The sequence below is a fragment of the Camarhynchus parvulus genome, chromosome 3 (assembly GCF_901933205.1).
Source record: "Camarhynchus parvulus chromosome 3, STF_HiC, whole genome shotgun sequence".
NCBI lineage: Eukaryota > Metazoa > Chordata > Aves > Passeriformes > Thraupidae > Camarhynchus > Camarhynchus parvulus.
In genome coordinates, this window is record NC_044573.1 from 2,107,943 (window position 1) to 2,132,380 (window position 24,438).

The window sequence follows — 24,438 nt, forward strand, 5'->3', positions numbered from 1 at the left end:
TAAAATTTTTCTGCATGTTCTAATACTCAGAGTCCAGGTGATGAAGGATTGCAGCCTGTAGCTACTAAACTGATAAAGAAAATGCTTTACATGTTTTTGTCTTAAATTACATTATTCCTTTTAATCTAGTATTTAAATTCCTGTTGTTTTGAGCTTGTTTCTTTAAAGTAATGATATCACTACATTATGATATAATGATAAATTACTTCACAGCTACTAATTTCTTTCCAGCACAAGGAAATGTATGGATATTACTTTTTAAAAAGAATCTACAGTGAAGGTGTTTGGGATTTAGTGTTCAGCAGTAGTTTTAAGACCAAACTGAATCATAGTAATATTGGGAAAAGCATGGAGGATAAATTGGAAAATACTAGCTGGGTATTTAGAAGACTCCAAAAGGAAAAAAAAATGGAATGTCACATTTTGGATACCTATGAAAGTAGGAAACCTCCTCTTCCTCATTTTGCCCAAAAATTACAAGCCAAGTTCATTTTCTTCTGCCATGTGCTTTTAGACACAGAGGGGGGATTTTTTAATCAAAATAAACAGCAGGCATGGGAACCAGACTCCTGACATTTCTTGACAGGTCCTAGATGCCAAGTTCGTCAGAGAACAATTGCAACCCAGTTTTCCAGGTCATCATCCGTTCAGAGTTTTGTTCTGTTCTACAGCTTGACAAATCCAACCTGAAGAAAAAAACCAAAAATTGGATAATAAAAAACCCAAAGATTGGATAATATTTAACTCTTTATTTTCTTCTGCTTTCCTTGTTGCCTTCCATATGTCGTGGGTTCATACTGGGGGGGCCTGGAGAGCAGTCCTTAGGCTGGTTGTAGGAGTCTAACAAAGAGGCCACAGGAAGGAGTTTTAGTTGATGTTTTAATTCCCTGTCCTGTCTCTGCTCTGCCAAATGAGCTTTTGAGAGTTCTGCTTGTCTTGGGTTTGAGGCCTTCCTGAAGAACTACTTTTGCCTTTGTTGCCTGTGGTTTAAATCTCTGCTTTCCTTCAGAAGATCACTTGGTGACTGCTCCTGAAAAGCACCTTTTTCTTCCATCTGTGTGTAGTGTTTCCATTTCACTTTTCTTCTGGAAATTGTTATGTTCAAAGAAGTAACATCCTCATTTTTTATTGATCTCTTCAATTTTTGGTGGAGCTCTTCTTTCACATTCCAACAGAGGAAGGCTTGAGAGGTTTTGCACATACCTGTCTTGGAAAAGAATTCTCCAGTATGTGAGCAGTCTTCACCAGGCTGTTTTCATTGTTATTGAGGATGATTTGTTGCTCTTAAGTGGGGCAGTAATTTGTAGGCATAAGTGATGGACCTTTTGAACATCATTTTTCCCCCAGGATAAATGCTTGAGGATACACACTGGGTTTTTCCTGCAGTCCCTTGTTGTCATTTGTTAACATGAAAATACATTTCCAAGTAAATGACAAGAATGTTTTTCACATGGGTGAAACTCCATTTACACAATATTAAAGGGTTTTTTCTTCCCTGCACAAATGGGACAAAGGGGTTTAGGTGCTTCAGTCACTGTATCTGTGCTGGAATTAGGGAATCCTGAATGTTACCTTTTTGTCTAACCCACTGAAAAAAATAAATATCTGTATTCAGAAAGGATGTGCTTTAAGAGCTGCAGCTCAAGGGCATGTTGGTGTTCCATCAAGAGAGGCAGCACCCTCTACCTGTCATAGCTCTGGGTTCTCTGGATTTTTTTCCCCCTAAAAATTATAATTTATTAATTCCAGTCTCTAAATTAAATGCTGTGTTTGCAGAAAACAATTTAATTGCTGCTTACTGAGGATTTCTTGCCCTGTCTTTTGTCTGCTGATTTCTTTTCGAAGTGGTACATGTGATTTTTGTATTATTTTAATATCTGAGAGCTCTGGTTGTGGAGTGGAGCTCATTGTTCTGTGTCTTACAGAAGATGGAGAAGATCTCTGCTGCAAGGCAGCTCCCAGTTTATGTGGCAGTTACTTTGTGTGGTAGAGTTTGAGTCAGGAAGGGCAGAGTCCCTCTCCCAGAGTCTGTCACAAGCATGTAGCCTGCATGTTGTTCTCCAGTGAGTAAGGCCAGTGCAGTGATGCCTTTCTTGGCTGTGTTCTCCAGGATTTAAATCCCTCTGCAGGAATATCCTCCACATTTTTGGTCAGAATGAGGGAGGTGCTGGGTTGTGTGGAAGAAGCAGCTGTTCCCAGACAAGAGGTTTAGGGACCTACCTCAGGGGTTTATACACCCACAATCTCTTTGGCATCCATAGTTAATCCTTACCCACAACTAGAGTTACTTTAGAGCTTTTGAACTTGATGATTTAATTGATTTTTAAATGATATTGTCAAAGGGATGCTTTCCCCTCTTGTTCTTTGCAGCTTACAGTGGGTCAGTAGATAAGCAGGGGAATAATCTCTGAGCCTGCCAAGTGAAGAAAGTACTGAAGATACTTGAGCTGCCTTTTCCTAGATGGATAAAGGATATCATTGTGCATGGGATCACCATCCACATGCAGATAAAGGAAGTGAACTTGAATACTCCATTAAAAATAAAATTACTTTGCAGCCCTGTTGATTTGAAAATAACAATAAGGAGTTCTTACACAGCTGACAAGAATGTCAGGATGATTTATTGCTCTAAAGAGCAGCAGAGAAAGCCTGATGAGGAAATGGAGTCAGAAACATACTGAAAAATGTGACTTCTTCAGTAGCACAGTGACCTTGCCCACAAGGCTTTTTTTCTATATTTTACATGCTGTACCAGCTGCTAAGTGATAACAGGGACTTCATAGTTTGGGTAACCATTGGGAAATAATGGGATGTTCTCAAGGCTTAAGGAGGGTTCTGTGACTCTCACTTGCTGCTGGGTGGAGTCTGTTTCATTTGAATTTCCTTCATTTTATGATTCTGTCAAATAACTTGTTGTTTAAAATGTTTGAATGTGAAGAGTTCTCTTAGTGAAGTACCCGGCTGATTTTAACTGTAGGAATTTTTATTCATTTATTTTTTCCTCTTTCCTTACAGACAATGTTTGTGCTGTTTCAAGGAGTATAAACATCTGGAGATCTTTAACCAAGTAGTTTGTGCGCTGATTAACTTAGTGATTGCCCAAGTGCAAGCTCTGAGGGACCAGCTCTGTAAACATTGCACTATTCACATAGATCCAACATGGCCAGAGCAGAGTCACCATGCTGATGAGCCCCTGAATGTAGAGAGAGAGTCTCACCAAGAAGAAAATGGAGAACGACAAAAACCTCTAGAGAACAAGTTTGATTCTGCAAGAACTTGTATCCTGAGCGAGGAGGAGCCCGCCAAGAGCACGGAGCCTTTCAGCTTGTGGAGCACTGATGAGAAGGAGAAGCTGCTGCTGTGTGTGGCAAAAATCTTTCAGATTCAGTTTCCTCTGTACACAGCTTATAAGCATAATACTCACCCCACAATAGAGGTATAGCTTCTCTTTGTGTCTGTCTTGGTGAAAGGTGAATTGTTGTCATTAATGAGCAGATTGGTGTTTGTTGCTTTCACTCAGGATGGGCACATTCTGCTCTCCTTCAGTAGAGCTTTTCAGAGAAACTTTCTAAATATATACATACTCTTCCACTTCCTTTAAACTGTGCTGAATTGTTTTAGGTAATATACTGATAAGAGCTGGCTGGAACTGTACACTGAATTATTGTGCTGTTTAAATAACAGGTAGGCCAAAAGGGGACTATAGCAAAGCCTTTCTTCCAGAAGGTAACCCATGAATAGTTTACTAATTTTTCTTTCCAATCTGTGGTTCTAGAAGCAAAACTTCATAAACTGAACTTTGTACAAGACCAAACTTGTTAGAACAGCTGGTTAATCGACTGAAATAGCTGAGATCAACACAGATTGCTTTGTTCCAGGGTGCTGATTTTTCTCTCTGATATTTGATATGGCTGCCATTCACATTTTCCCTGATTTTCCTCTTAAATTAATTCATTCCAAAATCCCACCATGTTTAATTCACAGTTTCTGAAATAAATATGATGGTGTTAGCATTTCCTAGTGGAAACAACACGGTTTTGGAATGGTCGGCTTTTGATCCAACTTGTGGCAGTCTAATAACAAGTAAAGAGTTATTTTACAATATTTGTATGCAAATTAGATGTACACTGCACTGTATAGGAAAAGCTTCTGTCCAACAAACTTCTGAGAAAGTCAAAGTGGAGAATTAAAGTGCAGCTCACCCACTCCTTTTATTTTATATTTAGAGAGTTGTGGGAGCTCACTGGAGTCCTGAGGGTTAAAATTTGCTTTATAAACTTAAGTCCAAATGAGAAGATGCTGAGTCAGAGATAATGATGTGAGTTAGGGTGGTCACAACATCTGATCAGTTCTGATGGAATGGATGCTGCCCTATCTGACAAGAAATGGAGTTAAAACCCCCTACACAGCAGGTTTTTAGGTGGGCTGGATTTTGGTTCTTGTACTTCTCCAAACCATACATGCATAAGTTAACAGAGGTGGTTTCAAGTGTATCTGTATAGATATAAAGTGAATTGATTTATCTTCTGCACTCCTGTGGGACATGTACTAGGACTGGCTTCAGAGGAATGTGGAATGAACAATTCTGGAGCAGCTTTTCTGTGGACTATCACGCATCCTTCTTTTAAATTACTATTTCATGTATTTTTCCCTTCTCTTTGAATTTCACTTCCAAACGATCAAAAGGAAATCTCAGGTGCCTGATGGGATTTCTTTTCCCTTGGTGTGCAGCCTGGGAGTGATTTAGACCCAGATCTGTTGTAGCTTGCTGTACTGTGATGATGCCCATCACTCCAGACATACCAGTGGATATATAATATATGTATCATCTCTTATACATCACTTGAATTATCAAATACATTCATTAGCTAGCCTAAAAACACAGCTTAAGGGGAAGCTGGGAAGAAAACCACTGTCCTGAGGTACAGGCAGGTAAGGGAATTTATTTTTCCTTTCTGTTAGACTTTGTGTGTTTCCAGGTTTGGATTATGGAGGTGTGCCAGCCTGCCATATTTGTATACTTTTTTTTTTAAGGGAGGAGATTTTTCAATTTTGCTTTTAAAAGGTCCCAGCATCAATAATTTTTCTTACGAGCTGATCTTTTCTGTATCTGGGAAGCAGTAGGATTCTGTTATTCTGCTGTTTTAATGTCAAAACTTTCTGCTCCCATGAGTGACTCACTGAAGTCTAGAATTTAATTTTGGATTTCAGTCTAGAGCACATCTTAGCTGAACTGAGACAAGTTATTAGTCCCAGTAATAAGAGCACTTCTTGCTTTAAATCAGGCTTGGTGTCAGTCCTCAAGTGATCCTAAAATAAAAAATGTCTGCTTTGAGTGCATTAGCTATACTTGTAAGTTAAACAGATCCCTGAACAGCCTAAATCTGCAAAAAATTTATTGGGAGAAGCTGGTGTAGCTCTCCCTCTAACACTATTTCCTTTGCCCTGGAAAAAAAGGAAATTTGCTTATCCAGAACACACTCCAGTCTGCACTCTGAGTGACTTCAGAAATTCCTTGTTTTAGATCCTTGAGGTGAACTTGCACAATTTCATGGAGATATTGAACATAACTCCATTGGATTTATGTTCATCCATTAAGGGTTTGCTGTGCCTAGGCTGCCATTTAGGAATTCTCAGTGTGAGGCTTTCCCACAGTAACAATTAGTGGTCAACATTTCCCTTGTCCTTGGCTCCAAGACACCTCCAAGGGCTTTGTTCTCAATGGCAACAGAGAATTCTTGAAGTCTGATCCCTTCTGAGCTGCTGACCAAAGCCATTGGACCCTGGGCTGTCTGCTGGGGAAGGAAAACATTCATGTGGAAGCAGGGGGTTTCCCTTCTTCAGGAGTTCATGAAGCTGGATGAAAATGAACAGCAAAGCAAGATTTGTTGGGAGTCAGAAAATTACTTAAATGATGTGAGCTAGGAATTGTTTTAGTCCCTTACAACACCTCTAAAGTGAGAGTGAAAACCACAACAGCCTGGTTGGTATCCAGAAGAGCCATGTACACACCTCTCTTGAAAATCATCGATATTTTTGGTACCAGAGGGGTATTTGTGTCTATTTTTCATCCTGGACAAAATTAACTCAAAGTATTTTTTAAAATATGGTTGGTTTTTTGAGGAATGGTCATACCTTGAAATTAATCTCATTTTTTTCTGTATAGAATATTTTTATCCCTTGCATGCAGGGTGGTTTATAACTGTATCCTTTTCATACCTGGTGCAGCAAGTGAAATACCTGAAATGGGCATTTCAGAGGAGGGGAAAAAGAATTTATAAAAGGAAGCTCTCAAAATCCTGCAGAGGAAGAAGCAGCAATGTGAAGTGCACTCCTGAACTTTGCACTGTCTCAGAATGAACAAAGAATCTGAAGGGAGTTCCCTGACCATTTAACAGATCTTGACAGGATGAAATGAAAGAGGAAACAAAATCTGTCGTTGAGGTGTCTCTAGCTGCAGTCCCCAGCTCTTTGGGGTCTCCTGCTCTCTGCTTCTCCTTCTCAAGTCAATATTTTCTTGGAAGATGTGTGCTTTCTGCCAAGGGTGTGTCCAGTCAGACCTCAGCCAGTGCATTTTGTTATGGAATGTTTGGAAGGCACCTTAAAGCTCATCCCATCCCATCCCCTGCCCTGGGGACACCTTCACTGTTCCAGGTTGCTCCAAGCCCCATCCAGCCTGGGCACTGCCAGGGATCCAGGGGCAGCCCCAGCTCCTCTGGGCACCCTGTGCCAGGGCCTGCCCACCCTCCCAGGGAACAATTTCTTCCTAATCCCAAATCTAGCCCTGCCCTCTGGCACTTTGAAGCCATTCCCCCTTTTCTTTTTGCTGTGTGGCTTTGGGACAGCACTATCCCTGCCTGCCTTTCTCAGAAGTCCCTCTCCAGCTTTTCTCCAGGTAAAGATCCTGCAAAGCTGCTCTGGATTCTCCTGAACTCATGGTGGGCTTTAATGCCATATGAGGAATTCTCTAATTTCCTCATACATTTGAAAAGAGGAGGAGAGTAAGGAACTCTCAGACTGTTCTGTTTCCCATTTGAAAAGAGTAAAAGGAGGAGAGTAAGGGAACTCTCAGACTGTTCTGTTTCCCATCTACAAGAAGAGCAGAAGTCACATTTCCAGACTCAGTCTCTCAGAGCAGCCTTTTCCAAGCTTTGCAGGACTCGTGCAGCAGCCCTCTGTGAGTTTGGGATTTCTGCATTCTAAGAACTGCAGTTCACTGACAATAAATCTCTTGTTTTTTCAAGAAGACTAATGAAATTTCTCACACCATTTCTGCAGTTTTCATGAGCAGAGCACTGAACACCTTTTCTTGCTGCTTAAAAACATACCACCTACTGCCTTCAAAGCTGATTTAAAAATAACTGGTAGAGTATCACGAGTTCAGGCATGACTTAGAGTTCAGCAGAAGAAAAAAAGAAAAGAAATGCTTAGCTATAATATGAGCATATTGAATAATTCAAAATGTTTGTATCACACTTAATCCATCCAAAATTGCTTGCCTCCAGCATCCTCTGGTACAGTTCTAAGATTACTCCTACACAGCTATTTAAATATATTCAGGAAATTTCATTTAAAAACTTAACTTTGTGTTAAACTTGCATTTGATTTGTGACTATCAGTACTGGGTGTTTGCCATGGAGGGATGAGAAGAAGGGGAATGTGTGGTTTTACCTACAGGTATCCATGGCAATGTGGGGTTTTACAGCCACTTTTTATACCTCCAGTGCCCTTTTGCCCCCAGCAAGTGCATGAAACCCACAGTATGTTACAGCCCCAATAGAGAAACTTCCCACTCTGCACTGCCCAACAAGTGCATGTTGTGGACATTAAAAAGAAAAGCTATTTTCCCAAACCATTTTAAGTTTAGTGCTTTAGAAAATGAGATTTCTTGTTGCAGCAAGTAGCTAACAGAGTGGTAGGGTGATAGAATTCCTTTCACTTCAGTCACTCCTGTAAAAGTCTGACATTTATTTTGTAACAGGTGTTTTGTTATATATAAAAATGTAGTAGCTGAAATTAAATGGCAATGAATATTTTGACATTTTAACCCTTTCAGTCATTACATGTAGGATTGTAGGATGTCCTGCAGTTCATCTAAATTTAGATGTTTGCATCTATGTCTCATCTTTATTAGAAGTTGCATTCCAAAGTGCCTGGATTGGCTCTGTTCTGTGTTTCTCAGGCTGGTGTGACAGACTGTGCCCTTGGCCATATTCCTGTTGAAAAAATGGGTGATCTGAACAGGGGTGGGATTGAAGAATAATCTGTTCATCCAGACACTGCTGAAATGTTCTCTTAAGTATATCTGTGTATTTACATATATTAAAAGAGGTAAGAAGTTTGGAAAAGTCTGTTTTGCAGTGGAAAAGTGGAGCAAAGCTTAAGATTGTCTTCCTCTGAATGAGGAATTTGGGTTTTTTATTGTTGACTGTGATACTTGGTAAATGGAAGTCAGTTTTTTTGTTCTATAAATGTGTTTATATTGCTTGAATTAATTTTAATTTTTTTTTCTTTAAACAGGATATTTCTGCCCAAGAAAGCAATATATTAGGGGCGTTCTGTGATATGAATGTAAGTTGTCCACTTTGGAATAGAACATTTCCTAGAAATGTAACCACGTTCTATGGATCTGTGTTCCACTCATGCAGCTTTTGAATTTCCTCTGTGTCTGAATGATGTGGTGCTGATTCTTGTGCTGCTTTCTGCCTCTTGGCAGGATGTGGAGGTGCCCTTGCACTTGCTGCGTTACGTGTGTCTGTTCTGTGGCAAGAATGGCCTTTCCCTGATGAAGGATTGCTTTGAGTACGGGACCCCCGAGACGCTGCCCTTCCTCATCGCTCACGCGTTCATCACTGTCGTGTCTAATGTGAGTATTCCCCTTCTCCTCCACTGCAACACCACTAATAAAAGTGATCTGAAGGCTGCAGGAACTCTCTGGGACCAGAGAGGGGGGTAAAAAGGCTGTAAATTTTCCATGTTTGCTCATACACAGAGTGTTTCATTATCCAAGCCCTCTGCATCTCCTGGCAGCACACAAGGAGTTTTCAGGTGGTACCTAGATAGGAAGGCTGTAACAGCCCCCAAAGACACTTCAAAGAATGTTGTTTCTGTCCCTGAAATTGTGCCATGGAAGTGGTTTTAGTTTCTTCAGGGTATTTTAACTTCTTAGCTCTTCCCTATGAGGCACAGAGGAAAAGCCTGTGGATTTTTTTTCTCTTCAATTTCCTGTGATTTTATACCATTATACACATCTGCAGCATAGAGGTAATCATCTTCTTTCCCATTATAGTTTTGGAATTCATATCCTCCATCATGTCTGCATTTTCAAATCACAGGGATTTTTGATTGGCAGAATTATGAATTGGTTTTAGTGGAGATTTGAAGGAAATTGGTGCTAAAAATAAAACCCAGTCCCTGAAGAAGGACATATGAAGACTTAGTGTAATGTCAAGATAGAAGACATTGTGACCTGTCTCTTGGATGGGCAAAAAAACCCCCAGAAGTTTGTTATACCTTGTACAGAGTGAGTTTGACATGATTTTGACACTGATTGCAATTTGAAATACTTCAAATCAAATCCCTCCTCCCACACACCTTCCCTCCTTCCTCATTGCTGTTCCTGCCCAGCCAGGAGGATGTTCTGGGGGAGCCAGAGATTGAAATCAAGCTGATTTGGGGTCTGTACCCCCTGTGCTGATCTTCAGTGAGGTAATTCCTGATTTGCAGCTCAGAGAACAAATGGGTGAGGCCATGACCTGCTCCATCCTTTTCCCCCTGCCCAGCAGGGCTCTGCAGCCCCTCTGCATGTTTGGCTGGGAGATGTTCTCTGCTGGACCTTCTGTGGGAGCTCATGTTCTTCATCTTCACTGCTGCCACTGCAGTCCTCATCAAAGCAGCTGCTCAAAATGTGTGTTCTTGTGTTACTCTGGTCCACAGGGAAATTTTGGCCATGGAACCGAACATTTTTGAATTTTTGTTTTATTTTTTGTGAGAAGGGGCAAAGCTACTTCAATAATGAGTGGCAGCTCCCGGTCACACCAGCATGTTTTTAAACCAGCATTCTGCCTTTCTTCATTGTCCTTTTTAGAAGTCTTTATTTTTCTCCACATAAATAGTTTCTTTTCTTTATTCTTAGTGATGTGCCCTCTTCCAAAATACTTCTCAGCAAAGGTTTCTCCTTTCAGATATTTACTTAGCCACTTTGCATTTCTCTTTGGTTTAGTAGGTAACCTGTTAAGCTGGCTCTTGCAGCAGTTTTAGATGAGTTCTATGGCTAAACCTGGCAGATAAAATGAAATTCAACCCAAACCATAACTAAAAGTACTGTTTCTTCAACCTCTTCCAGCATTGCAGCTTTTCCCACTCAACAAGCATCTTTCTTTTGAACTCTGTCTGGCTTTGCTGAAAAATCTGTGTGAGTTGAGGAAAACTGTTTAAAAAACTGTATTTAGATTTTATTTTTTGTGTCAGTTCACTACAGAAAATATAAGAAAATGTTCTATGTGTAAGGGGCTTTGTTCATCCACTTGCTGCATTTTGGTGTCACTCAGTGTACTTGGAAGCACTGCTGCTGCCTTTGAAATGCAATATATTTATTGCAGCCAAATGAGGCAGCTAATTTTTTTGGACAAAATACATTTTATCTTGCCAATATTAAAAAAAAAAGATATTTCTCCACCTCTATAATGATGCATGAACTTAGGATTTTGATGTAATGTTTCTCTTTCCTTGTTTGTTTTTATATCATTTCACTGTATAATTCATAGAAATTAAGTAAATAGAAATAATTGAAGAGATGTTGCTGATTGTGAACCAATGCACCAAACTCCACTAAAACCAAAAGAATCATTCACAAAACTGAACAGGATAGTGGTGGCCTCAGCAAGAACTCTGCTAATCTGCCTTGGTTTTTTCTCAACACATTTGATTTTATGGGATATAGATATTTATTCCAATAATAGCTCTGCAGTGTCAATATTACCTTGTTCCAGTGTGTAAAGCCAGCCCACAGTGTGTAGTAACCCTGAAATACAATTTCACAGCTGTAGGAACTCTTGAGAATGGCAGTTAAGTAGCCATTCTTGTGAAGATTCCCTGAAATATCCATGCTGGAATTGTTTTTCAGGTCTGTAAGATGGAATTCTTTAGCCACTACCTTCTAGAAATTAATTACCTCTGGTAAAGAGCAAATAATAAAAAAAAACTCTCTGAAACTTGAGAACAGTGAGAACTTAGATGCAGTGAATACTTTGTCTTACAAGCAGGTGGAAGCAAAAAGTGATGTAATTTTATATTTTGTCACTTTACAGATGCTAGTTGATGTCATTTTATAGATGTTCTTTTGTGTCATTTTAACAAGTTAGTATGCAAATGTGAATCCATGTTCAAAATCACAATTTCATTTGCAACATGTGAAATGATGCTTTAATTGAATTCTGAGGCTGAAGGTTGTGTGCAATGCAAGTTTACAGATGCATGATTTCAGTTTAGGAGTTGGAACTAATACAGAGTGAAGCTTACTGTGAACAGTGCAAACTATTAAAACAAAATGATGATAAAAACATTTCATACTTTTATTTCACAAAGAAATGTATTTTCTTTGGTGTTTCATACTGTATTTTAAAAAACATTTCAGCTTTTATTTCACAAAGAAATGTATTTTCTTTGGTGTTTCCTGTATTTGAAGCAGAGTACATGGTGTTAAAAACCAAGCGGTGTAATCACAATAGTATCTTTGTCACCCCTGCAATTCCTTGTCAAAATGTTGTTTAATTCCTGTTTCTGGAGCCAGCATCTTCTAGTGACACTTTGTATCTTTGGGATGTTAGCATTTTTTCCTTCTTGAGGCTGCCGGTTGGATCAGAAACTTATTCCAAGTGTGGTCTTTTTTTGCAGTGGGAAGATTTGGCTGGTTTGTCTTGCAAAGTAGGTTGTATTGTTACTGTGCTGTGCTTGTTGCCTTGTTAAAAGTAAGCCTGCAAATATTTTTGTCAGAACTGCCTCAAAAAGTTCCTTGGCAAATGCTGGAAACGTTGAAAAGAAGCTGCTGAGAAGTTTGACTGCAGCCTAATATTTTTCTCTCCTGTCAAGAAGGAATATATACATTTTCTGCATATGGAATTGAGTCCTTAGGCAGAATTTCTTGCATCAGCTGCAAAGCTGGAATTCTTTTTAAGAGCAGAGGTGGGGATGCAGAGGGCCCTGAGTGAGTGATGGGGCTGCTTTTCACAAGGGCTGTGCAAAGCGCACATGATTGAATTTACATTGAATTTACGTGGGCAGGAGCAGCTGCTGCTGCTGCTTCATCTGTGCTCCAGCCCTTACCTGGCACGGAGTAACAGGTTTAACAGGCTCTGAATTCCTTTTTGAAATGCAGATGGCACTTCTGACTTTGCCTCTGGAAGCCTTTGGTTGGTGCTTTTCCTCACAGCGGTGCTAAGTAGCTGTTTCAGGTTGTTTGTTTTTGGTTTTCTTTCTCTGCATTTATTTTCTTCCTGCAATCAGCTTTGCAAAGGTGGTAAAGGCAGAATGGTAAATATGAGAAATGCAAATATGGTAGTAGAAACCTGTGCTTAATCACTGCTTGTAAAACATCTTATTTTATAGGATATGTAAGCTCTAAGAAGCAAAACAACACGAGTCAAACAGTGTTACTTGGTTTGGGAGTGGTTTGCAAGGAACTGAAAGAATGGAATAATTTTAATGGAAACTCTTAAAGAAAAAGGAAAAAAAAACCCACAAGGCTGAGTAGTAGTTTTTCCTACTGAAGAAATTATAGAAAATACAAAATACAAAAATACACCTGGGCAATATGATAGTATTTATACTAAGTCTGTATTTTCCAGCTGACTAGCAGGAAAGATGCAAATACTCTATTTAACTCAAAAAAGCATTCCTCAGGTACCAGTTTGGAAAATCAGAAAATGAAGAAGTTGAACAAAAACCACCAAGAAAGCCTTTTCTTCAAGTGGGGTTGTATGTGCAAATGTACCAAGAGTATTTCAGTTCTCTTTAAATGTCATTAATGAAATCTTTGTTTTTATTTTTGCATTATAGATCAGAATATGGCTACACATCCCTGCTGTCATGCAGCACATTATACCCTTTAGGACTTATGTTATCAGGTAAATTTTTATTTTAAGAATTTTTCTTGTGGGACTTTGTGACAGTGCCTATTTCTAATTGCAGCTGCTACTTTGAATTGTACAGGTTGTTGCTCTATCATTTCAACAAGGAGGGTGGAGGTCATGTTTAGAGTTACTTTGGGCAGCTCCTTGCATCTGATTTCAGTATCAGTCAGATCAATCTTGCTAAGAACATTGTGAGTGTGACATCCAGCCCCATTCTCCAGCTGTACTCCAGTCTCCCTCCCTGTGATATCTTTATAAAACTCCAAGTTTGCAGTGAGATGCTGGAAGTACAAGAGCAATGTTCAGTCACTGGGATTCCAGACCCTGAGTTTGAACACAGCTTCACATTCTGATGTTCTGGGTTTCCAGCTGGCAGGAGCTGAAGTGTGATCAAAAGTCTGCTTGCACTCTTATGGAGCTAAATATATCCAGTCCCAAAGATTTGCTTTATATCAAGCTGTCTATCATGAAAATAACACTTTCAAATTGAAGTACTTGTAAGGGTATTTAATTATACAAGCAATTTGTTTTTATTGGCTTTCTCAGGACAATAGAAACATTTCAGTGAGCTGCTGATGAAATGATCTCTGTGTGTGGATCTGCCTGGAGGTGGAGGGGTGTGGTCACAGCTAATTCTCATTCCAGTGGCCCAGCTTAAAATTTTCCTGGTGCAGGCCACTGCTTTTGCATAGACACAGCTCCTCCAAGGCTCTGAGTTTCCTCTAACTAATGTTAGAAATGTGCTTATACTGCTCATAGCAAAAAATGGGCCTTTACACATTATTCTGTCTTAACTATACCAGTGTAAAATAACACTCAACAAAAATAATTACGTTGGCAGAAAACAGGCTCCCAGAACAATGAGACTGGGAATTGTTTCATATGTTAAAAAGGTCTAGTTTTATATTGACTGTAAAAATTTAAGTACTGACTTGGCTGTCAGTCTATTTTCCTATACTGTGGTTTCTACTAAAATGATACCAGCAGAGAGAAGGGTATTTTGGTCTTTTATTAAAACACATCACTCTTGAGTTCCAGTCCAGCCATGTGCACTCCTTTAATGCTGATGTGCTATCTTTGAAATCTTCCAAAGGTAATTATTAATCATGAGGCAGTCAAGAGAGGGCAGGCAGAGGATTTTCAAGTGCTTGTCTCTGTACATATTCCATTAATGCTTATTGGTGTACCTGGGAATCTGGTCATGAGCCTTCCCTGTCTTCTTGCAATGTATGGAAATGAAAAAGAGCATTGAGGGATCAGCAATTAGAGTTAGGCTGATGATAAGGAACTACTGAGGGAGACAGAATAACACATCCTGTAGCTGCTGCTGCTAATCCTTGCTTGTCATCCTGCAATGCTTAAAACATTTCCTATTTTATAACTGTAGGTGCAGCTGGGGTCACTGAAATGTATAGGAGATTTTTTGGGGGTTTCTCACATCTTCCCCTTTAACCATGAGAAGATTTGATTTGCAGTTTGATTTGTCAGCAGCTTCTTGCCATAAATAATGCCCCTGATGTCTGTTTGTAGAATTTACAATAAGTTAACATCAATCAGAAAGGTTGCACTGCCACAGGATACATCCATGGAAGACCCAGCTTAGAGCAGGAAGTGATGTTCTCCCAGGTTTTATTTTTCACAGCCAAATCCTGATGGGGTCTGAGGTTGCTCAGTGTTACGAAATCAGAGCTTTTTTTAGTGAAGATTTGCTTATGGAGTGGGACTGAAGCTTGGAGGCCGTACAACAGAAATGAGCTCTGGTGCTGTACCTTTGTGTGGGACAGAAGTGAGCCCAGATGCCTTCAGGGAAGGATGAGTTTGCTGATGGATGCAGCTCACCCCACGTGGTGTCAAACTTACAGATCTTGCCTTAGCAGCTTGGGTCTCTGGCTCTCCATCTGCTTTTACTTCAGGAAAAAGACAGAAAAAAGGGGACACAGTCCTGGGCACAGCAGCACAGCACCTTCTACAGAAATGCTGCAGAGCTTCTGCTGCCCTGCAGACTACAAGGGTTTGGAGAGGGTTTTAGTCCACAAGGAGCTCCTGGGGCTCTGATTTAGTTCCAGTTGCTGCTCCTGTAGATTCCTTGCAGGAAGTGCATTTTGCAGGGCTGACCAGCAAGAGAGATCACTTGACTTTTTATCAGCTGAGGTTACTCTCATGTAATGGTTATTTCTACAAGGAGTGGATGAAGGAAACAGCAGAGTGTGTATTTATACAGAGGAGGCCACTGCTGGAGTTTCCAGAGATCATGGACACAATCCTGTCTTTATTGCTGCCACTAGAAAAAGATGAATAAATGTTATTTTCTGCCTCGCCAATGGAGCACGGGCATTCACATCTTGCCCCTGAAGGGCCTGTGCTTTTAAGCAGTTAAGGAAAGAAATAAAGGATTAAATTTAAAATTACATGAAATAAAGTTTACATCTTTCAGTAAGAAAACAAAGTGATTTTGACCTCCTCAGAAGGAAGCTCTTACTGATCCTAATACTTTAGAATTCTGCATTTAAAATTGCAAAACTCCCATTAAATGAGACTTCCAAAAGTGACTCAAGAAAGTAAGTCCTGACTTAGTGCAGTTATAAACGAGGGTGAGTTGCTGATGTCTGTTTAGAGCAAAGCCCTTGGTTCCATGTCTTCTGCCTCAGGATCAGAGATGAGAGATGCTCTGGAGGGTTGCAGATCCTGGGGGTCTCAGGGCTGCAGGAGCTCTCAGCAGAGCTGTTTGCAGAGCAGAGTTTTTTCAGTGGTGGGGCTGTTGATAAAAGTGCTGTGGAGAGTTCTGTCCTGCAGACAGTGCCCAGGAACAGGTTTTGTTCCATCCTTTTGCTGCTCCCATCCCTTTCTCCCTGTCTCCTGCTTGAATATGAATCTGGAGACATTTTTTGTGAGGGATTCCTCTGCCCCAGTGAGGCAGAAACAGAACAATCTGTGCTGCAGAGGGAATTCCAGGTGCCAGTGGCTGTTGTGGCACGGGGCACACACAGCACTGGTGCATGCAGAGGAAGTGGAAGCTCCAAACAATTCCTGATCCATGGTGCTTCCCATAGAAAATGCAGCTGAAAGAATTCAAATTACTCTTCTGTATTAAAAATATTCATCTTAAAATGGAGTTTATGGGAGTACCCAAGACCACTCCTTGCCACCACCTGTCATAAAAACCTCTTGCAATGAGCTTTGAAGGTTTGAATCACAAAAAAAATATTTGCCTCCTCCAAAAATCTGGAAATTTAAAGTAAAGAGAATAGATAAATCCGAAGACAATAACCAGACACTTCAGGAGAACTGACTCATTCTGCTGGATGCCCTTTTGCAGCTGTGGTCCAAAGGAGTCAGATTAAGGAAAAAAAGATGATTTCACAGCTGAGTAGCTGAAGTCCTGAAGCATAAGATGTGATTGTAAGCCTTACATTAGCATGGAACTGCATGCTTAAAACTGAACTCTTTCTGTCCCCAGTTACAGCAAATTGAAATAATTTAAGTGGGTTAAAACTGATATTTAAAAATGAAATGTAGATACTATATATTCTTTGATTATTTTAAGTATGCCAGACTGGCAGGACAGGTCCTATAGTACGTGGAGTATCCTTCCTGCAGTTGTATAAAAAAACTGTGTTTTATTCTGAAAGTCTCATTCAGGTAAAAACTCCAGATTAAATAGATTACACAGTCCTGGCATATCATTCATCTCTTCCTTGAAGACTTAATGCTCATCAGACTCAAAAAGATAAAGATGTAGGAATTAAAAAAATAATGAAGGGCAGAATGGAAGCTATTATTAAGGCATTACATGAGTCAGTCACACATTCACATTTCTATACTGTCTATACAATTCTGATCCTTCCATCCTGCAGATAATAACAGAACTACCTTGGTGGCAATAAAAAATTGACATTGAGAGGAGGAGAGACAGAGTCTAGGAGGGTTTTTTGGTTTTTTTTGACAGGGCAATTCATATCCTGTATGAATGATATGAAGATAACAATTAGGAAATGGTAATTCACAGGTTTTTAAAAACAAGGAATGGAGAACGAGCCACCCAATTGTCAGCTTGCAGGTGGAAGAAACAAAAGGAGTTTGTTTTTCACTCAAGCATAATTGTCAAACTGACTGGCACAGGTTAATGAGAGAGCCAAAAGTAGAAATAGAAAGAGATAAATGAATTCAGAGTAGTAGATGGGTTCATCCATTTTTTTATACATGGGATAAATCTTTAATCTGCTGGTAGAGGAGCTATTTTGGGTTAAATAGACATTTTCCTTGCTCCAATATCCTTACATGAGGCAATGCAGCAAATTTACAGCTACTCAGTGTAGGGGAAGGTGTGAGTTAATTGTCAGTGCTAGGTAAAGATCTCTTTTGTTAATAGTAATGTTATACCTGTAAAAACATAAAATGTCACTGATGCAGCCAGGTTTAAGCCATTCCATCTCTCCACAGTAAAAAAGGAGGTGTGGCCTACTTGGCAAGTTTGTGTGGTTTTAATCTTTGGAGTAAAGATAGGATCATGTTTGATTTATGACCAGTGTAGTGGTGCCAATAAATTTTCTAGTGTTGGCTGCTGTTACACTTCTAGAGAGAAGTTTGCCATCTTCTGCTTCTTTTTAGGTTAGAAAAGCCTGTTGTGTTAAAACTGTGTGGTAACAAGTGCTCTGTTCTCTGGAGCTTGCTTTAGAGCCTTGGCAAAACAGAAGACACTGTTAAAGTGCTTCTGTAGCTATGAAAATGCACCTACACCAGAGTTCCACTTAGAATAAGTGCAGCTTTTTTAACAACACACTCTCAATATCATAATAAAGAAAATATGACCCAAGTCTGATTCAGGTTCAAAGTGTGGATGTAAATGTGAATTGTATAAATGAAAGTAGGTCTAGACTGATAATGTTGCATTAAAATAAGAAATATTCTATTTTATAAGTTATATTAATGTAGTTACTTCACCAGACTTTGTAGTGTGAGGAAGATTTCAGGTCCAAGTCCTGTTCCAGAAATGGAGTGAAGGCACCAAAGCACCCTTCCTGTGTGTGTGTAGGTGTGTCCATGCCCCTGCTCAGTGCATGCAAACACTCCTCTGTCCTTGCAGAGTGAGGGAGTTCATGGGCTGTGTTTGGACATGCCTGAGATCCTTAGAAATGCTTCACCAAACTGTTGAGTCTGGTTTGATGGAATTATGGACACAGAAAAGCTCTGGGAACCAGACCTGATGAGAGTTTGCATATAAAAATGGGAAGATGAAAATGGGTCTGATATTGCTGAGAGTTTTAGAATCATGAAGGTTGGAAAACACCCCTGAGATGGAGTCCAGCCTTTGACCCAGCCATGCTCACCACTAAACCATGGCCCCAGGTGCCACTTCTGCCCTTTTTTTGAGCACTTCTAGCGATGGCAGCTCTGAAATCCCAAACTCTGTATCTGCTTAGGGTGTGGGAGCTTAATTATGGCCTCTGTTCCTTCATTCACTGCCACTCCCATAAAAGAAATGCTCAATAATTCATTTGCTGTTGGCACAGCTGGGCAGAGGTGCTGGATGTCCCTTTGTCAGAAGGGCAGGACAGACAGCATGCTGGCTGGAGCACAGGTGCTGGCATCACTGTTTGCTGGTGACAAATCACTCCTTTGCTAATCACAAATGATTGTTTGGTAACACAGACAGGACATTTTCTCCTCACAGTGAAACTCTCACTGTGTGCAGGTTAAAGGCAGGTCCTGGCTCTGCTTTGTGCTGCCCTTTTTCAGTGAATGTTCCCTTTCCACCCCTGCTTTGCTTCTGTTCAGAGCTCACAGCACAGGAGCAACATTTTCTTGCCAGAACTTGATTTCCAGTGCTCCACACAAGGAGAAAAATTTCACACCAAAGAGCAGGGAAGGATCTGATTGCCTTGGCCTGGAATGGTCCTGCATTTGTCCTCCTGTTACTGATGTGTGATTCCTGTCTGCATCTCCAGTCTCTGGGATTATTTGCACTGAAGTCTCTTTTCTCTGTTTGACAGTGTTAAGTATCATTTAAGTGTGTTTATTTTAGGCTTCTACACAAGAGCTGTGGAAAAGAACCATCATCTAAATAAGAGTCACAGCCTGTAATTTTGCTTTTGACAAAAAAGTACTGATGTTTATATGATGTAAATGCAAAGGAATGGTGCATAAATCTGGCTAATATCTGGTGTGTTTTTTCAAAGATTCATGCATCTATTTGGCCAGTCTCCAAGGAGAGATCGAGGCTTAGACTGTCAAACAAATGGATTTTTAACACATTTCTGTGGAGTTAAATCTAGTTTGGATGTAGCTGAAACTTCAAAACCCTGAAAAAAGCAGAAAAAATTAGTTATGTTAACTTTGTATGCATGTACCTTTCACTGTGCCATCTTTAATGGCATCAAAATAAGCTCAGGAAGGCTTGTTTCTAAACATTTTCTGTTACACATTCAGTTAGAAGAAATTCTCAGTTGTGTTGCTGTTTTGAATGTGAACTTTACTGGCATTTCACTACAGTTTTTCTGTGTATTGGTCTTCTGAGGTTTCACCAGGTTCTGTGCACTTGCTTTTGTAAGTATTTCTTATGCTTTCCATTTGCAGAGAATATTTGTGTTGCAACTCATTGTGCAGGATTAGAAGACTGCAAGAGAAAGGACTTAAGCAAAGTTCTTTAGCAATTGACTTACTTTAAGAAATATTACACATATTTCTGGTTTTCCTTGGTGTTTTTCATTAATTGGTGTCAACTTTTAATAGTGGTGTTTTAAGACTGAGCGATCTTAGAGAAATCCATCTTTGCTGTAATCAAGATGGCTCCAGGAATGTTGTGGTTTGAGTCATGCCCTGTTTGTTTTGGTTGTGATTTCTGCAGGTATTTGTGTAAGCTGTCAGACCAGGAGCTGCGGCAGAGCGCAGCCAGGAACATGGCAGATCTAATGTGGAGCACAGTCAAGGAGCCCTTGGACACAGCCTTGTGCTTTGATAAAGAAAGTCTTGATCTTGCATTCAAATACTTCATGTCACCAACTCTGACAATGAGATTGGCTGGGCTGAGCCAAATAACAGTAAGGACTTTTTAAAAATACCAATTATTGTTGTTTGTTACCAACTATTTTTAAAATACCAATTGTTATTGTTTACAGAAATGTTTCTTGTTGCAATTTATGATTTACAATTTATGATGTTTGGGGGGCATTTTTTAATGTGTGGAAGCAGCAGGATCCTCTTACATGCAGCTTTAGGGAATTGCAGCCATGGTGGTGAGGGTAGGGTTTGCTGGAGCTGACTCCAAGTGCTGCCTGAGCTTGCACCATATGGAACTGGCTCACATTACCTGAACAATTCACTGAACAGCACCCTTAGAACTGGGCTTTGTGACAGCTGGGGTGAATTGGAGCCCCCTGCCACAGCAATATTTGGTGTTGGGAAAGGCTTTTAATCTGTTTGCAGTTTTAGTTTTGCAGCATCTTGACCCTGCTGCAATTAGCTGCTGCTTTGTATTGCCCAAACCTCATTTTCTGTTCCTTAGTGCAACCTGCTTCTCCAGAGAGAGCAGTTCTGCACTCATTAGCAGGAGGTGGAATTGAAGAGGTAAATACATACAGCCTCAAATGGAAAACAATTAAAACTAAAAAAAAAATCCCCATCTTTTCCCTTTCCCATGGAAATGCTCCATGTTGCACCAGGCAAGATACATTGGGTATTCTTGATTTGTCATTGCTGCCTATAACCATAGAGAAACAGTCCCACAGGAGGGCACAAGTGATGTTTTTTATCCATCTGAGCCTTTTCAGTTTTGTGTTTTCTGAACTTTTTCTCTCTTCTTGTGGTGTGGTGTCAGTGAGTACAAGTTTACTTAAACTTGATTTTGCTTCTCGCTGTAGCTATAGATAGAAGTACCTTCAATTTAATAAATGGCAATTTAAAGAGATCTGTAAGTACTTTTGATCAGATTATTGCTGGCTTTTACCCAAAGTAAATATTTACATACAGGTAACTTACTAGGTTGTAAAAACAGGCTGTGAACTGCATCCACCACTATAATTGATCTTAAAATCTGTTTCCACTTGTGCATAGTTCCAATTACATTCAATTCCTATAAATCCCTTCCTTTGGTTTTATACAATTCTCCTTGTTCAGCTACCAGTGTGTGGTTTTTTTGTGTATCCTTGCCAAAACAAAGTCTGAAAATAAGAATTTTTCAGCTGCTTTATTTTTTCAGGTATTTTCTAGCTCATTTAAGAAAGTGTGAAGTTGTGTTAAGTAGTTACATGTTTTCACCTGTTGTGATTGATGAATATTACTGTAAAAATGAGAGTTTTTAAAGGACAGACCTGTATTACCAGAAGAAAAATTTTACAGTATTTTTAGACTAAAGCAAATAGTAAAAAATAGTAAAAATTGAATATTGTAAGCTAATTCATGCTAATAAGTTACCAAGTCTGGTTTTTTAATGTGAATATGGTCTTTAAAACTGCTCTGGAACACTGAGACAATTTATTCTTCTTTCTCATTCAAATCATAGAAAGTTTTATTTTTGTTGTTACCTTGTTTCTTTTCCGTTTCATCTCTCAGTCACTCGTTGAGGTGGTTCAGCTCCAAAATACCCTCTCTGTCCACTGTTACCCCACAAATAGAATGTTCTTTTCCTGTTTTGGTGCCTGCCTCTGGAGATGAGCCCAGGGACAGTTCTAGTGCTCAGTTTTCTCTGCTGAAGCCTTTCCACCTTTGTTTCCTTTCTCACTGCACATTTGTGTTACATCAATTGAGTGTCTTTAGTGCCTTTAATTTCTTACTGTGTTTCATAGATAGTAAAAAATGAAAAAGGATTTTTTCCCTCTGGCATTCAAGGAAACAAAACTTGAAGTGAGAAACCTGTTAGGAGGTGAGGGAGGGCAAGGTGTTGCAAACTGTCCCACGTGAGCTTTGTCTTGTGCTGAATTCTGTTTAGTTTAAGTTTAGTTCAGCAGAATTCTGTTTAGTTTAAGAGAGTTTAGTTGAAGTTATTGGAAGAATTGTTTGCAAACCCCAGTATGAATTACAGAGTCTTTGTCAGAATTGCTTTGGAGAAGGATTTGATATTATGGGAGGTGTTGATCAATGGTGAGCCTGGATTTAAAACTGATGATAGGAACAGCTCAAGACTCTGTTACTCTTTCAAAATATTTCCATTTGGAGGTGAATCTTAAGAAAAATCAGTGAGCTTCCCCTGTGTTGTGTGACCCAGTTGTAATTTCCACTCCTAAATATGTGTCATTTGAAAATCTCCATTAGTAACCAATCTATTAATAATGTGTGGTCAGGCTCTCACGTCTCTCCAATTTCAGTGCACGTTTACCATTTTGGTTTTTCAAAACTGTTTTTCCCCCCCTGAAGATTGTTGAGATTGGACACAAATAACTCTTGAGAAGTCTTTACACACAGAGTTATTGAGAAGATTAGTGAATTCACCTGAATTATAGAGTGCATGTACTAGACTTGTTTCAGGAGAGTAAATATTTTGACAAAGTGATGCAACGAGTTTAATTTTAACTGCAAAAATTCGCATTACTGTGCCTTTAATTTTTTTTAAATAAGATGCCAAGTAAGGGCTATTACATAATATGAAATATTTTTTTAAAATGTTGTGTACATGTAAAGAATTGGATACAGAGCCATTGATGCTGAGGGAAGAAGTGGAAAAGAGATGTAAAACTTTTAACAGAATGTTTTTTTCCTCTGTAGTGTCTTAAATTTAAGAGCTTGGACATGTTTGAAAGCTTCACTTCCTGTAAAAATATGTGATTTTCATTCTCTAATTTTGTCTAAACAACTTCCTTAAAAACATATAAAGTCTTATAATGTCACTAATACTATTTTGAAATATAAGAAAACTGCCTCACCAAATATTTGGATAAAATTGTAATTTTTTTTCTTCCTTTTTCTAACTATAGAATCAACTTCATACCTTCAATGATGTGTGTAATAATGAGTCATTAGTTTCAGACACAGAAACGTAAGTAGGAACCTTATTCTGAATACTTCAAGTGTTTTATATGATTGCAGTTCTTCTCTGTTGTTATGGATTGTACACATGGGGAGCAGTGATAATAAATCTGAGACATTTATTAGAAATATTCTAATCAGGGGGTTGATAAATGCTTTTAAATGGTAACTGTAAAATATTTTTAAATGTTTCTGGATTTTTTTGTTGTTGTTGTTTTTGTTTTTTATTATTTTTTTTAATATTGAATCAAGGTAAGCTTTAGAAAAACATTGATACTGAAATAATAAATACCTATAATGGCCCATTATTTCCATGGTGATAGATAAATAAGAACCAGTTAATTCATATCCAATTCATATAATTTTTGCCATTTTCTCATTTCTCTGGATTATTTATTTAACCAAGGCTTGTATTGCCATCACTGGCTCCCAAACTTGTTACTTTTCCACCCAGTTTGTGAGGCAATGCTCTTGTTGTTGTTTTTTCCTTCAAAGTCCTTACTTGTTTAACTCAGATGTGTTGAACAATTTTAGAGGGACTCACATAAATCTTCAAGAAGAATCACCTGTAGGATTGTATTCCAGCCAGGAAATGCATTCACTTCTGTAGTAACTCTAAACTTAATGGTAGAACTGTCAAGAATTTAAATTAAAAATATGTATTTTGGTAGTTGAAATAACTGTTCTTGTGAAATAACAGGCAAAATGTGTAAATTGTAGACTTTTACTCACAATATGCTTGTGAAGTTTCTCTTGGGGGGTGGTGTACTCTGTTGATGTTGGGAGCCATGCACAATCTCCAGTACTTTATTAATGGGAGGTCTCACACAGCAGCAATGTTTTGCTTTTGTCTGGATGCTTTTATTCTAAATTGCATTTGAACACTTTCTGAAATCTGGCTTCAGTCATGACCACAATGCAAAAAGCACCTTAGATATTTGAAGAGAAATTTCTGTGAATGTGTTGCTTGCTATTTGAAACATAAAGAATCAGAATTTAGGACACTTTTGCTTTTGTGGAGATGTAGAAATACCTTGGGAATAAGAAATAAATAGTAAATAGTGCAGGAGGGGAGCATGTTGGGGATGTGAGGTCAGCTGGGGTGTTTCCTACACTGTCCTCCCAGTTCCTGGTGTGTTGTTACACTGGGACTGACAAACCTCAGATTTATCCAGTTCTTCTCCTTCCCTCCCACTGAAAATCTGAAACAGAAGTTGTTTTTAGGTCGTAGTAACAGTTACAAGTGGTTGTGCCAGTTAAACCTAATACAAAGCTGCTTGATTTTCTGTGTCAAATGTAAAAAAGAGAAGTCAGGAAGGTGGAAAAAGAGAAGAGTGGTTAAATTTCCCTA

General features: G+C 39.2%; 1 protein-coding gene across 7 annotated transcripts in view; it reads left to right on the forward strand.

Moving 5' to 3' along the window:
* USP34 (ubiquitin specific peptidase 34) overlaps positions 1 to 24,438 on the forward strand; it is a 115,382-nt gene that overhangs the window by 18,016 nt on the left and 72,928 nt on the right. For all 7 annotated transcript variants that reach the window (XM_030945007.1, XM_030945012.1, XM_030945010.1 and 4 more), the window contains exons 3-8: positions 3,016 to 3,436; positions 8,521 to 8,571; positions 8,717 to 8,866; positions 13,057 to 13,124; positions 19,975 to 20,167; positions 23,036 to 23,097. In XM_030945007.1, the coding sequence (XP_030800867.1) occupies positions 3,016 to 3,436; positions 8,521 to 8,571; positions 8,717 to 8,866; positions 13,057 to 13,124; positions 19,975 to 20,167; positions 23,036 to 23,097 (945 nt within the window). The remainder of the gene's footprint in view (positions 1 to 3,015; positions 3,437 to 8,520; positions 8,572 to 8,716; positions 8,867 to 13,056; positions 13,125 to 19,974; positions 20,168 to 23,035; positions 23,098 to 24,438) is intronic.